Raw genomic sequence first — 15623 nt, forward strand, 5'->3', positions numbered from 1 at the left:
CATCATCAAGGTCCTAACATAAGGAGATCCATTCAGTCTGCCATCCACCTTTCCTTCTCAGTCTGTACGCTTCGTTTTCCTGTCTGGTTGGGATTGGACAGTATCTACCAGGACATTTCCCAGTGAAATGACCTCTTCGAAGGCCTCATCTACTTGGATATTCTCTTTTTGCGCTGAATTTACCCACAAGGCTCTAAACTCTACCTGCTAATCAAAACCTAGAGGTCAGCAAAACATTCACCTTAGATCATTCTTTTTTCCTTTATGACACAATAGCAAGAACACAGGTTTATGACAAACCCATCCTCCCACCTTGTAATTAACACTGTGGCCCCATCTGGGGAAGCAGCACGGCCTAGTGGATAGAGCACGGGTCTGGGAGTCAGAAGGATCTGGGTCTGCCACTTGTCTGCTCTGTGACTTTGGACAAGTCACTTAACTTCTCTGTGCCTCTGCTTCCTCATCTGTAAAATGGGGATTAAGACTGTGAGCCCTGTGCTGGACCACTACTGTGTCCAACCCGATTTGCCTGTACCCACCAAAGTGTTTAGTAAAATACCTGGCTTAAGAAATACCACAGTTATTATTATCTGAGCCAGCCAACGGTCAGTGTCATATTCTCCTTGCCAAGACCTCTTGCCACGGCCATGCTGACCCACTCTGGCCTGGACCACTATTACCAGCTTGCCAAGGAAGGCCAGTGAAAAGTGGGGACATGAACCGACCGTGATGAAGCGGGAGGCAATGGAGAGAAGAGGTGAGAATGGGTCTCTGGTGAGGGGGGAGAGGATAGCACCTTTTTGATGTTGGACTTGATTTTTTTTTAAAAAAACCCATTTCCTGAATGAATTTACTCATGAATCCAGATCCGAGATACATTACATTCAAAATTAAAGCACTCACAATCGTATGCTTTCACAAAACTAAGACAGTATCTTAACTCATTTCTTTGTCACGTACGTAAAGGATAGCATGTAGCTAGAGGTCATATTCAGAGCAGTTTACCCATGCTCACCCTCCAATGAGTTACTGCGTTTTTTTGACCCTGCCACAGGTGATTATACCAGTGGTTGCTCTGTAACAAGCCCACTGACTCACAGGTTGATTTATTACACGTTCCTGCTAATGCGTGTCGGATACGAGGGGTTTCTCTGTTTTCAGTCCTGCCACCCTGAGGGTTAGGGGGAACTGGGAAAAGGCCTGTTAAACGACGATACCGGCCACTCTTTGGTGATGGTTTGCAGTTTTCTCTCCCAATACATTTTCTTTTTATTGAGCACTTCCATTTTGATCCTGTGTTCCTCTTCGGCCATCTCACACTCCCTCTCTATCTGCTGGATTTTCGCCACGTGCACCTCATTCATCTGGAGCAGCTGGAGCTGTAAAATGGACATTTGCTGATGATGTTCTTCCTCGTGCATCTTTTTCAAAGCAGTTTCCTGAGCAGTTTTGTTCCTGTAGTTCTTACTGGCCGTGGTTCGGATAGCGGAGCACGACGGTTCCGACTGGGAGGGGCCTTCGCACACCGGGAAGTGGATTAATTCTCTGTCTTCGTCACACAGGTCTTTGTTAGAGATGGCAAATGAGTCTGAAAAATGAGAGCAGAAAAACTCCGCTTAGAGGTTGCTTTTTCAATCAAAGGGTTGCCGGGGGCCCTTGGAACGGCAATCGAGAATAGCAATCGAAAAGGTCAACCTAGAAGACGTGGGCTAGGGTTAGTGAGAAACGGCCTGAAGGAAACTTGCAACATTTTAGATCTCTGGCTGCCTGACAGGAGACGTTCTGGAAGAGGGCAGGGGAGAGGGACTAGATTATACACCTTATCCACTCTAGGTGTAGAAAATGGAGATTCCTGGATTGAGCTCTCCTCATCGCTATGGATTGAACTTCCTTCTAAGGAACAAATGGGCTGTCGTGGCTCTTTCTGGCCTCCGCAGCCATACGATCAAATCCTGTGATCATCTCCATCACAGGAGATGGTCCAGTGGGTAGAGCGTGGGCCGGGGAGTTAGAGGACATGGCTCTGTTACTTGGCTGCGTGACCTTGGGCAAGTCACTTCTCTAGGCCTCAATTACCTCATGTGTAAAACGGGGATTAAGGCCGTGAGCCCCGTGTGGGACAGGGATTGTGCCCAACCTGATTTCCTTGTACGCACCCCAGCCGTCATTTGTGTCACCCCTACTGTCGTCCCTCTCGACTGAAAGCTTGTGGGCTCAGAACACGTCTACCAACTCTGTCATATGATGCTCTCCCAAGCTCTTAGTATGCCACGCTGCACACAATAAGTGCTCAATAAATACGAATGATTGATCTTCAGCATTTAGGCAGATACTGATTCGTGTACTCCACTTATTCATCCATTTTCCCATTCTCTCGCTAGCTTCTACAGATAAGGCTCAGCATTCTGCCCACCAAATCAGAGCCTCACCCTTCTACTCTTCTTCTTTCAGTTGAATATTAAAGAGATCAAGGGCTCTATGCTCGCGGTGCCCAAAGACCAATCTGCCACTGATCGTTCTGGCTGTTCATTTACACAGCTCTTGGAGAAGCAGTGTGGCTCAGTGGAAAGAGCACGGGCTTGGGAGTCAGAGGTCACGGGTTCTAATCCCATCCTCACTGCTTGTCAACTGTATGACCTTGGGCAAGTCACTTAACTTCTCTGTGCCTCAGTGACCTCATCTGTAAAATGGGGATGAAGACTGTAAGCCCTAAGTGGGACAACCTGATTAACCTATGTCTACCCCAGCGCTTAGAACAGTGCGAGGCACATAGTAAGCGCTTAACAAATACCAACATTACTATTATTATTTCCCTGCAGTCTGACCCTCTCTCCGGCAGGCTGGACCCCTGGAACTTACCTTCATCCTCTTTCAATAATCTCTTAACTACTGACTCCAGATCCTCTTTAGGAGTTAGCCCTTGATCTCTAATATTCAATTGAAGGAAGATGTAAAGGAGAAGGTTGAGGGCCCTGATTTGGCTGGGTAGAATTCTGAGCCTTACTTGGAGAAGTTGTTCATTAGTAGGCCTAGGGGCATTCTGACTGTTCCTTAACCAGAGAGGAAGCTGAAAATCTACTATCTCGTTTGGAAACGCGCACACTTCCTCACAGTGAGGCCTCTACAATATACACAGCCCCACACTCCAAGTAGAGCAGGTCTTAGACTTGTGCTTTGCAGACACAAGAAATATTCAGTCCAGCGTAGCGCAGCCTCTCCCCGCCTGTCTCCTCTTCACTAACCTGCCCTCTTCTCCGGCTATGCTCCAGTTTGCTCTTTTCCAAGCTAACCTAATTGTACCCTACATGTGATTCACCCATTTATTTCCCTGAGTATGAAACTCTGTCCCTGCCAACCTTCAGCCCCCATTATGAGTCGCTTCCTCCAAGAACCTCTGCCAATTAATCCCCGCCACGACATCCCATCAGCCAGCTCTGGCCCTCTTGAGTCTGTCCCTGGTTATCTATTTACTAGCCTGTTTGTGCTCAACTATCCTCTTACTCTTCCACTGACTGTGAATGTCTATTACTCTCTTGTCCGTTCCCAAGCCCCTTAATGGAGTGCTCTGCACTCACCAGAACATTCCGCTCAGATCAGGCCAGATCCTGAGGGGGATGAATCCACCTCCCTCGCCAAGGGGTGCAGCTGCTGGGAAGTCCCCGTGGGCCATGCGAACAACTGGACTACCAGCGCATACCCAAACATTTCAAAAGAGTGGCAGTGCCACGGCCACCAAGCCATGGCACCCCTAGTCCTCAGATGCCTAATCCCAGACTGATGCCAGCCAGATTTTGCTTCGGCATGACCCTAAACCGACTCTGGGTTCGGAATCTAGCGGCTGCCATGAGCCCGCGCAGGGTTCCAATTTAACCTACGCTAATGCAACTCCCAGGTGAGAGTGAGACTACGGTGGTGGTCCGGGAAATTTAGTCACAGCCTCGGTCACCTCCCCCTACACACACCGCCCCCCTTGAGGGCAGCAGCTACCCGCTTCGAGGAACGAACCACCTAGCTAGGAGTATGGGAAAGGCTTGGGCTCCGGAGGAAAGAAAGGAAACATCCAATCCTGGGAGTACCTGGAGGATTTGTCTGAAGGGGGCAGGCAAGGATTCTCTTGGTCGGAGTTAAGAGTCACTAAATTCCAGTTGGTCCTGCTGTCCTGGCCCCCGTTTCTATGTGGGTCACCCAGGGCTTTGGAATGATATAGAAAGGGGGAGAGTAAGTTTGCACTGGAGAGAAGGGGAAGGGAGAGGAGACACTCTCTCTGGGCATACTCTGTGGGAAATCCCTCGATGAGGCTCTGAAATGGATTGAGGCAGCAGGGCTAGCCCACACGGCTATTTATTCACCCGTCCCTCAGCCTCACAGCATTTATGGATATATCCCAAACTTATTTATTTTAATGTTTTTCTCCTCTTCTAGACTGTAAGCTCACTGTGGGCAGGGAATGTGTCCACCAACTCTGTTGTACTGGACTCCCCCAGGCACTTACTACAGTGCTCTGCACACAGTAAGTGCTCAATAAACATGACTGATTGAAATGGAAATTTAAAAGGTTTCCACATATTTATGCCTGGGAAAATAAAATCTCAGTCAGAACTCCCTTAGTACAACGAATAGAAGTTCTCTAATAGGATTACAATTCGAAAAGATTTTTCTATTCAGGATATTTTTCCTGAAAGCATTTCTATCTGCTTCCGCAATGAGGCTTAAAAATATCATTCCCTTCCCTAGAGTAACCAACCACTCAAAAAGTAGTATTTATTTGAGGGCTTACTGTGTAATCAGCACTGCACTAAACGACTGGGAGAGTATAATAAAAGAGAGTTGCCGAATTGTACATTCCAAGCGCTTAGTACCGTGCTGTGCACATAGGAAGCGCTCAATAAATACTATTGAATGAAGTTGTTAGACGTATTCCCTGCCCACAACTGGCTTACAGTTTAGAGGGCTGTGCAGTCCATCGTACGTCTGACTATAGGGTAATCGGGACTCCATCAGACTCCTAAATCCACGAGAAAACAGTCAGGAGGTCAGGTTAGGTTTTCAAACAAAAAAATCTGGCACATTCCTCAGAACAAGTCAACTGGCCAAGTACTCTTCGTACCTTGGTTAGGAGCATCGGGGTGGAATTCAGAATCTTCTTCGGGAGGGTTCTGCAAAAAGTAAATCTGCTCAGGGATCATGCTGGAGATCTTCTCTTTCCCTATGATGTGGGTGTTAATGAGTGGACTCACGCTTCGTTTCACCTTCTCCCTCCTTTCATGTGCCATTATCTTTTTGGTCCTTGCCTTGATGTTTTCCCAGCACTTCTTCAGCTGTTTAAAATCTCGAAGGGACACACTCGGTTGGGAATTATACTCATGGGCCAGGGCCTGCCAAGTGCGCTGCTTGAGAGCAATAGTTCTCGCGTCACTTTTTTTACATTCGAGCACATATTTGTACTTCTCCACTAATGCCAGCAGGACGCTCTTTTCCAACTCCGAGAAGTACTTAGCAGGTTTTATTATTTCGTTGTTTTGCATTTTCTACTAAGTTCCTCCAGGCAGCCACGAGATCTGTGAAAGCAAACTTTTAACAGTAAATCTGCCATTCTAGCCGCAAACAATTTCAGCAAAATCAATTCTTCTGAAATGAGCAGAACGCGCCCCTGACTTCAGGGGATTTGTTTAGGGGAGCTTGGCTTTGGAAGAGAACTGGGTAGGGGTGGCCGACTGCAGTGATACGAATCAAATCATGGGAGGTGTGTGGACTGTGCCCAGCTCCTGGTAGGGAGGGGAAAGGAGAAAAGAGTAGCTGATTTTTGAGAGTTTTAAAATACAGCCATAAGGAGAAGCCAATACCAAAGATGGTTCAAAGATGAGATGGGTGTATGCACTAGGAAGGAATTAGAGACCTACATTGCTGACCTACAGCATAGCTGCGGGTCGGGTCTGACAATTAGTGTCTGGCTGAGGGTTTAGCGTGGGGTGCAGGTGCCTGATGATAAGTTTGGCCGTCCTGTCCCTTCCTTATTTTTTGTCTTTTATTTCTCCTCCCTTTATTCCCTGCTGCTCCTTCCATCCTTGGTGGGCCTGGCTGGCATCACTCTATCCTCTAGACCTTAAGGTCGTTGTGCCCAGAGAATCTGTTATACCGTACTCTCCCAAGCGCCTAGTACAATACTCTGCACAACAGGAAGGATGGCAGGGTGGGCACGCTTAGGTGGTCATCCTGAAGCAGAGGTGCACTTTATCTGGCCTGGCTTACAGGCCAGGCATGTAAGCAAATGTCAACAGTATTTATTTAGTGCTCACTCTCGTGGGTTCTAAACCTGGCTCCGCCACTTGACTGCTGTGTGACTTGGGCAAATCACTTCTCTTCTCTGTGCCTCTGTTACCTCATCATAAAATGGGGATTGAGACTGGGAGCCCCTTGCGAGACAGGGACTACTACTAACCTGATTTGCTTGTATCTACCCCAGCACTTAGAACAGGGCATGGCAGACAGTAAGCGCTTAACAAACACTACAATCATTATTATTATTAGTACTCTAGATGCAGTGGCTTCTCCATACCTGTGGTTTATTTTAGTGTTTGTCTTCCCCACTAGATTGAAAGGTCCGGGTGGCCGGGATTGTCTCTAACTCTACTGCATTCCACCAAGTGCTTAGAAAAATGTTCTGCAGCTTGAAAGTGGGAGGTTCAAAACAAACACTTTTTCACACAGTTCAGGGTAAGCGTATGGAATTTTGTTTCCTCAGGAAGCAATGCAAGCAGAAAATATCAAACAAGTCCAAAAAGAAACAGAATAACGGTCTAAAAAAGTTGCGGGGCCTCGTGGAGAGAGAATGGGGCTGGGAATGGGAGGACCTGTGTTTTAATCAGGGCTCTACCACTCGCCTGTTGTGTGACGATGGGCAAGTCACTCCACTGGGCCTCACTTTCCTCATCTGTAAATGGAGATTTAATCTGTTTTCCCTCCTACTTGCACTGTAAGCCCTATGCAGGGATGCTGTCTGGCTTATCTTGTAATTATCCCAGCGCTTCATACAGTATTTGGCACATACTAGAGCTTAGTAAATACCACTGTGATGTTGACATGATTGTTCTACAATCACTTCTATTTATTGAGCACTTGTGTGCAGAGTGTGCACTGTAGTAAACACTTGGGAGAGTAATAATAATAATGTTGGTATTTGTTAAGCGCTTACTATGTGCAGAGCACTGTTCTAAGCGCTGGGGTAGATACAGGGTCATCAGGTTGTCCCACATGAGGCTCACAGTTAATCCCCATTTTACAGATGAGTACAATATAATGGAGTTGGCAGAAACGTCCCTGCCCATAACGAGCTTAGTCTAGAGAAGGATAACGGGTTATTAGATACTGAAATTCACCTATGAATGTGAGGATGGATGACTATCACGATAACCATTATCCAAATTAATCAATTAATCAATGGCATTTATGGAGTGCTTATTATGTGCAGAGAACTATACTAAGCGCTTGGGAGAGCATACTATAACAGAATTAGCAGACATATTCCCTGCCCAAAATGAGTTTACAATCTAGATACTCCAAATACCCCAGTGTTCTGAGGTGGAGAGACTATGGGTTAGATCTAGTGATGGGGCTATGCTAAAGGACTTCCAAGCTAGATAATAATAATAATAATGGCATTTATTAAGTGCTTACTATGTGCCAGGAACTGTACTAAATGCTGGGATTAAATCTGGGTTTAGAGCTGAAAAGGGATTATAAAATAATAATGATGGTATTTGTTAAGTGCATACTGCGTGCCAAACACTGTTCTAAGCGCTGGATTAGATCCACCTTTCCTCTGTGAGGGGCATACCACAGTCAGTCAATTGTATTTATTGAGTGCTTCTTGTGTGCTGAGCACTGCCTTAGGCACTTGGGAGAGTATCCTTTAACAATGTAACAGATACATTCCCTGCCCACAGAGAGCCTACAATCTAGAGGGGGAGACAGATTTTACCCAGCCCAGTCAGTGTAAATGGCTCCAGGTACTGAGCTTCCTTAATTGTTGTTCTAGGAGAAGCCCATAATCAGAATTTTCAATGGATTCTTTTTCTATTCTCATTATTAAAGTGGCAAATTTATTAATCATTCCAGGATCTCATTCCCACTTAAAAGTCAGCAGAAAATAATGAAGTGTGATTTCAATTTCTAGTGCGGCTTGATGCCTTGGAAATATACATGATCACATTTCTGTAAATCAGAAGGATTGGGAATGTTTGGATTAAGATGGATTTTATTTAGTCTATTCGTGAGATAAACTGATGCTACTGGTTGCTAGGTGACCAAAGGTAAACAGTGAAAAGCCAACGGCAGCAAAAGGAAAAAGATTCCATTTCTTATGCACTGTAGTACTTCATGCTTTTCTTTCCTGAATTACATATACTCCGCAAAGCGTATATTCACATACACAGCGAAAACTGCTAAAGGAACATTTCTGGGGGCATGATTGGATTTTTCAAAGCCCTCCTTCTTATATACCCAAATTATATCCAAATCTACTGACCCTCTGCTTGGAAGGGGCCGTTGAGTAATCAATTGAGAAAAACATTTTATTATATTCTAGTTTCTGGACCTGGGGGGACTTCCTGAAAAGGCCAAACTTAAAAATACACGATAAAATCGCCAATCATTTAGAAGCCAGATTGAGTGCTTAGTTCAAGACAGAGTAAGAAAATGGGCAAAAAAAAAATTATGCAAATCCCTGGGAGGAAATGATCTTGAGGGGGATTAAACAATAACATTTCAACATAAAGCACAGGCACATTCAGAGAACAATCAAGGAGAAAGCTAAAGTGATGGGTTTTGATTATTAATCACTACTTATGGGGCACCAGATTTTCAGTGACTCAAGTCTGGGGTTGCAGAGGAGGCAGGTGGATGGATTGGACTATTAATGCTGTCCGCTTCTCACTGTCTTCTGCTCACTTTCAGTGGAAGTCCAATAACAGCAGCCTCTCCCTTTTCTTCCTCCATCCTAGAATCTGCCCATCCGCAGGCTCCCACTTCCATGACGCTCTCCAGGAAACAGAGAAGCTGCCATTTAAATGCCAGTGGAGAAAACCCTGTCTTTTTTTTTAAGTGATTACTTACTTACACCTTGAATTTGTAGGGTGTTTTTATTTTTCCAATACGTTTTCACACCAATTACCTCCTTTTATCCTCACAATACTACTTTTAGTTCTATCCAATTCTGTCCAATTCTATCCACTTTCTTGCACTTTCCCTTCATGTATATTTGGCAATTTGTGTCCACTTGTCACCCCCAATATTATTCTGTACATTCAGGAGAGGGAATCTCCTTCCCTTCTAGACTGTAAATCTGTTGTGGGCAGGGAATGTTGTTTTGTACTCTCCCAAGGGTTTAGTTCGATGAGGACCGGAGAAGCGGCATGGCCTCATGGAAAGAGCACAGACCTGGAGCTCTGCCACATGTCCGCTGTGTGACCCCGGGCAAGTCCGTTAACTTCTCTGTGCCTTGATTACCTCATTTGTAAAATGGGAATTAAAGCTGGAGCCCCATGTGGGAGATGGACTGTGTCCACCTTGATGATCTTGTATCTACTCTAGCACTTAGTACAGTGCCTGGCACGTAGTAAGTGCTTAACACATACTATTAAAAAGTTGCAACTCGCCCGAGGTCATATAGCAGGTAAGAGGCGGAGCCGAGATTAGAACCCAGGTCTGACTCCCAACCCCTTGTTCTTTCCACTAGGCCACACTGCTTTCCTACCCTAAGATAAATTAGGTACCGATTAGCCTGTGATTGAGCCAGGATTTTATCTAAAAACCCCACTGCCTAATTACTGTGGTTGATTTGTTTGCACCCTACCAGCTAAAGGAGATTTAAGATTCAGATCTGGACTGTTTGGTATATAAAGTAAATATTTTTATATCTCTTCCATGGAGAAATGCCTATGCCATCTGAGTGCATGGGAGAAAGGTTCAGGGAAAACCACGCTACTGAGGCTACTGCTTTGAGGAAGGAAATAAATAACAACAACAATGATGGTATTTGTTAAGCGCTTACTATGTGTAGCACAGTTTAGACTGGGAGCCCATTACTGGGCAGGGATTGTCTCTGCTACCGAACTGTCCATTCCAAGCGCTTAGTACAATGCTCTGCACATAGTAAGCGCTCAATAAATACTACTGAATGAATACAAGGTAATCAGGTGGTCCCACGCGGGGCTCCCAGTCTTCATCCCCATTTTACAGATGAGGGAACTGAGGCGCAGAGAAGTGAAGGGACTTGCCCAAAGTCACCCAGCAGACAAGTGGTGGAGCCGGGATTAGAACCCACGACCTCTGACTCCCAAGCCTGTGCTTTTCGCACTGAGCCACGCGGCTACTCCAGAAACTTTTAAGTCTCTTAGGGATTCCACTTAGCCAGGAACGGGATGGTGGCTGCAAATCACCCAGCTAGCTTTGGGTCACGCGAGCTGGATAATATCTGGGAGCAGATCATGAAGACGAAGCGATCCGAGCATCCTCTTTTTTCCCTGGGACGGTTCCGGATGGGGAAGCCCGTCATTGGGCAGGGATGGTCTCTATCTGTTGCCGAATTGTCCATTCCAAGCGCTTAGTACAGTGTTCTGCACATAGTAAGCGCGCGAGAAATACGGTTGAATGAACGGAAGGTTGGTGTGGCACATTTTCTGCACCCCGTAAGGCAGGTAGCAGTTTGGGATTCTGGGATTCAAACCTCCGACTACGTCCTGATCGGACCAGTTTGCCAATCAGTACACAGCTCTCTTTTTCTACTACGTGACAGTGGGTGCACTTATGTTTGTACATTTGGAGGGGAGAAGGCTGAAAGGGATGAAGGGTGGACAGGTGGGTGTGGGCACGTGTGAAAGTTTGTGGGGCTGGGCTTCGACTCCCTGCCCTTATTTTTGGAATTCTGGAAGACCTAAAGCGGCTTTCCAGCCACAGTTTACCCCCAATCACTATAATACCAAGAACAACTGGGAAAAGAGGGAAAAAGGATGGAGGGGGAAGAGGTAGGACTCCCACAAATTTATCTATGGAGTTAATATCCTCTTCAAGATTTGGACTTCTTCAGTTATTTCATCGTGATTATTCTTTCATCTACCCCAGGGCTTAGAACAGCGCTTGGCACATGGTAAATGCTTAACAAGTACCATCTAATTATTACGCTGCAGGAGTAGGAAAATTATTAGAATTTGCATTCATAAGCATAAATTCCATCCTCCTTTTCTGGTATCCTTTAAGGTATAAAAAAGTTTCTCACTGATCTAAGGACAGCACCAGTGTCAAAATCGGTTTCAAAAAATTATAAAAGAGCTTCAAAATGTCATAGTACCTTCCTAATTACAAGTACTCATACCCTTCATGACTATTTTATCATTATGAACCCCCTAAATGCCTTCAGGGGGTTCATAATGATAAGCAGGAGGGATAACAGATACTGACTCCCTGGATCAGGAAATCGAGGCCCGGAGAAGTTAAATGATTCGCGCAGAGTCACACAGCGGGCAAATGGGGCGCCCGGGATTAGAACCCAGGTCCTCCGACACCGGGGCCTATCCTCTTTCCAGTAGGCCACCCTGCTTCTCAATTACTATCCCTACTCCAGGATTGTTTCTGCCTGGTCCATCTCAGAGCTAAACCTAATAATAATGTTGGTATTTGTTAAGCGCTTACTATGTGCAGAGCACTGTTCTAAGCGCTGGGGGAGATACAGGGTCATCAGGTTGTCTCACGTGGGGCTCACAGTCTTAACTTACCTCATTTATTTCCATTTTGCTAAGCACGCTGTCTGTGGCGACATACACGAGAACACCCTCACGCTGTATCGGGCACAATTTGTCTCCATCTTCCTCCTCCTTATCTGTCCTGCCTCTCCCAGCACACTGCTTGGGTAAGCAGTGGCATTTCAAATACCATCTTTCTCCCGGTGCCAAGGCTCCCGCCATCCTACCCCCGCGATGTATTCTTTAGAGAGCCTCTGGGCAAAAGGGTTGGTGGGTCCACCAACTCCTGTCCTCTCCCAAGCGCTCAGGACCATGTTCTGCACCCAGTAGATAATCAATCAATGCTACTGATGGAACCAGGCCATGAGGCAAGGGGTGGGGGCAGAGAAAGAGGGCCTGAAAGAGCAGGGGTGGGGGGAGAGGTGGGTCGCATTGGCATTCCAAGAGAGGAGGAATGAGTCGGAGAGGGGATTGGGGGGAAAAGAGAGGGAGGAAGGGGGAGGGATCAAAGGGATTATGGTGGGGAGGGGGGCAGGGAAAGAAGGTTTGAGAGAGCTGAGGTGGGTTGTTTTGGCAATCTGAGAGAGGAGGCATGAGTTGGGAACAAAGGAAGGAAGGGGGAGGGATCCAGGGGATTATGGAGAGGGGCAGGGAAAGAGGGCCTGGGAGAGCAGGGGTGGGGGGAAAGGTGGGTCGTATTGGCATTCCAAGAGAGGAGGAATGAGTTGGGAAGGGGATAAGGGGGAAAAGGGAGGAAGAAAGGGGGAGGGATGGAGGTGATTATTGGGGGGGGCAGGTAAAGAAGGCCTGAGGGCACAGGGGTGGGAGGAAAGGTGGGTAGTATTGGCATTCCAAGAAATGAGTTGGGAAGAAGGGAAGAGAGATGAAGGAAGGGGAAGGGATTGAGGAGATTATGGGGGGGGGCAGAGAAAGAAGGTTTGAGGGAGCAGGGGTGGGTAGCATTGGCAATCCAAGAGAGGAGGGATGAGTTGGGAAGGGGGGAAAAGAGAGGGAGGAAGGAACGGGGAGAGATGGAGGGGATTATGGAGGGGGGCAGGGAAAGAAGGCCCGAGGGAGCAGGGGTGGGTGGCAGTGGCAAACCAAGAGAGGAGGAATAGATTGGTAAGGGGGGAAAAGAGAGGAAGGAAGGGGGAGGGATGCAGGAGATTATGGAGGGGAGGGGGGCAGGGAAAGGACGCCTGAGAGAGCAGAGGTGGGAGGAAAGGTGGGTCGCGTTGGCATTCCAAGAGAGGAGGGATGAGTTGGGAAGGGAGGAAGGAAAGGAGAGGGATGGAGGGGATTATGGAGGGGAGGGGGGCAGGGAAAGAAGGCCTGAGAGAGCAGGGGTGGGGAGCGTTGGCAATCCAAGAGAGGAGGGAGGAGTTGGGAAGGGGGGAAAAGAGAGGAAGGAAGGAAGGGGAGGATGAGGGGGATTAGTGGGGTGTGTGTGGGGGGGTCGCAGTTGGTGTGTGGCGGTGCAGAGGAGCACGCGGCCCGGGGGCCACGAGGCCGGGCTCGGGGTCCGCCCCTCCCTCCCCCCCCGGCCCCCCATCTTCGCCATTAGGGGGGCGCCCTCCTACCTGCGGGGGCGCGGGGGTTAATCCCGGCCGGGGGGCAGCGCCGAGGGCAGGGGCTCCGCCTCGGCCGCCGCCACCGACGCAGCAGGTCCGGACCCTCCGCTCATCCTTCTGCCCCGAACAAAGCCCGGACGACCGAAGGACCGACCCAACCGCCCGGCCCGGACGATGCAGGGGGGAGGGGAGGGGAGGGGAGGGGACGGGAGGGGGCGGGGCCACGGCGCCTGCGCACGCGGGAGGGGGCGGGGGCGGGCGGCGCGCGGGAGGGGGACGTCGCGCGCCCGGCCGTTGGGGCTGCGCGGGGCGCGCGCCGGGGGGCGGGGGGAGGGAGGGGGCGCCGCGTGCCGGGGCGAGGTCGCGCGCCGGGGGGGCGGGGTCAGCGGCCGCCTCTGAGTTCTCGCGAGAGCGGCCCGCGCAGACGCGGCCCCAGCCCTCCTTAACATCACCATCGTAATGGCGGTTGCTGTGTGGCGAGCACTGTTCTAAGCGCTGGGGGCAGGGGAAAGAGACCGGGCTTGGGAGTCCGAGGTCATGGGTTCGAATCCCTGCTCCGCCACTTGTCCAGCTGGGTGACTGTGGGCCAGTCACTTCCCTTCTCTGGGCCTCCGTGACCTCATCTGGAAAATGGGGATGGACTGGGAGCCTCACGTGGGACCACCCGATGACCCTGTAGCTACCCCAGCGCTTAGAACAGTGCTCGGCACGTAGTAAGCGCTTAACACATACCAACATTCCCTCACAGTCTTCATCCCCATTTGACCGATGAGGGAACTGAGGCCCCCGACAAGTGAAGTGACCTGCCCAAAGTCACAGAGCTGACGGCGGCGGAGGCAGGATTAGAACCCACGACCTCTGACTCCCAGGACCGGGCTCTTTCCACTAAGCCAGGCTGCTTAGTGTGTGTTACATTCATATAAATATATATATATATATATTTTCTACAATGCTTTTGAATGATTTGTTAAACATCTTCCCCCTAACCCCTAATTTATCTTCGAAAAAACTCAACAAAATGTTTTGGGAACTTGACGGTTTCCAAGCACACATATGTAGTGGCAGCGATGCCCGTATTTGCTAAAATCCCCACTCAAATTTAATTTTGGAGATTACACAACTCCTACTAACCTTTCCGATGAATCTTCCAGTCCCCATTTAGCGTCTACTACACACCACCACTGTGCCTTTTCTTTTCCCATCTTTCAATCCTGAAGACATCAAGTGAAATTGCATTTTGATCCTTGCATTAAGACATATTGGGCCTTTGCGTGCAAAACAGTGATAAAACATCTCAAAGGAATAACCCAGCACAATTCAAAATCTTTTTTTCTATGCCTTCCACTCCTTCAATATGAACTATTTGCCGTTATTTCCCTAAGAACTACCTGCATTATGCTTTTCAAAGCAGCAGCTGAGAGGAAAGAGCCCGGGCTTGGGAGGCAGAGGTCATGGGTTCGAATCCCTCCTCTGCCACTTGTCAGCTGTGTGACTGTGGGCAAGTCACTTAACTTCTCTGTGCCTCAGTGACCTCATCTGTAAAATGGGGATGACGACTGTGAGCCTCACGAGGGACAACCTGATGACCCTGTATCTACCCCAGCGCTTAGAACAGTGCTCTGCACATAGTAAACGCTTAACAAATACCAACATTATTATTTTTGTATTTGCCTTCTAATCTATGGGACTCAAGACTAAAAATATACGACCATCAAGTTGTCCAGACCATGTTTGTGAATTTTCATTCATTCACTCAATCGTATTTATTGAGTGCTTACTATGTGCAGAGCACTGTACTAAGCGCTTGGAATGAACAATTCGGCAACACATAGACCCAATCCCTGCCCAGTGACGGGCTCACAGTCTAAATGGGGGAATTTTCATCCCCAATTTAGCCCTTCATATAATCCTATGTTCTTCCCGAATAGACAAGCATCCATTAAATATACAATGCCTATAATTAAATTGAACAGTATCAAACTTTCTTTGGTCAAGGGTAAAACAATATTCTCTCTCCAGATTGAATTTATCATACAGAAATCATCAAATTTGCATTCCATGACTTCAGCCACTTAGGAATTCCTTTTTAACCATTAAAAAAATACAGGGTCTATGAATTGTCAGCGCCAGGGAAGATGCAAGTTAATCACACTGGACACAGTCCCTGTCCCACATTGGGCTCACTCTACTCTTAATCCCCATTTTTTGCAGATAAGGTAATTGCGGCACAGAGAAGTGAAGTGACTTGCCCAGAGCAGACAAGTGGCGGAGGCAAAATTAGAACCCATGACCGTTTTAAAAGCACCATAAAACAAAG

General features: G+C 47.9%; 1 protein-coding gene across 3 annotated transcripts; it reads right to left on the reverse strand.

The window, feature by feature from the left end:
• Positions 1–833: 833 nt before the first annotated feature.
• MSANTD3 (Myb/SANT DNA binding domain containing 3) lies at positions 834–14504 on the reverse strand. Of its 3 annotated transcripts, none has more exons than XM_039910643.1 (3): positions 14438–14504; positions 5108–5558; positions 834–1588 (listed from the first exon to the last, which is right to left on the reverse strand). In XM_039910643.1, the coding sequence occupies exons 2-3, from the start codon at positions 5523–5525 to the stop codon at positions 1179–1181; spliced, it is 828 nt and encodes a 275-aa protein (XP_039766577.1). In that variant the 5' UTR covers positions 5526–5558; positions 14438–14504; the 3' UTR covers positions 834–1178. The 3 variants fall into 3 exon arrangements, with proteins under 3 accessions (XP_039766577.1, XP_028909939.1, XP_001505768.1); XM_029054106.2 differs by lacking the exon at positions 14438–14504 and adding an exon at positions 13316–13485; XM_001505718.5 differs by lacking the exon at positions 14438–14504 and adding an exon at positions 11769–11956.
• Between the last annotated feature and the right edge of the window lie 1119 nt (positions 14505–15623).

This window comes from Ornithorhynchus anatinus, chromosome X3 (assembly GCF_004115215.2).
Source record: "Ornithorhynchus anatinus isolate Pmale09 chromosome X3, mOrnAna1.pri.v4, whole genome shotgun sequence".
Classification (NCBI taxonomy): Eukaryota; Metazoa; Chordata; class Mammalia; order Monotremata; family Ornithorhynchidae; genus Ornithorhynchus; species Ornithorhynchus anatinus.

What these genes read in the sequence shown, in the direction of transcription:
- MSANTD3 (XM_039910643.1), bottom strand. Translation starts at nt 5,525, where the DNA reads ATGCAAAACAACGAAATAATAAAACCTGCTAAGTACTTCTCGGAGTTG. An exon ending in CCCCGATGCTCCTAACCAAG is followed by an intron (nt 1,589 to 5,107) that starts GTACGAAGAGTA and finishes CTCATTTTTCAG; the next exon opens with ACTCATTTGCCATCTCTAAC.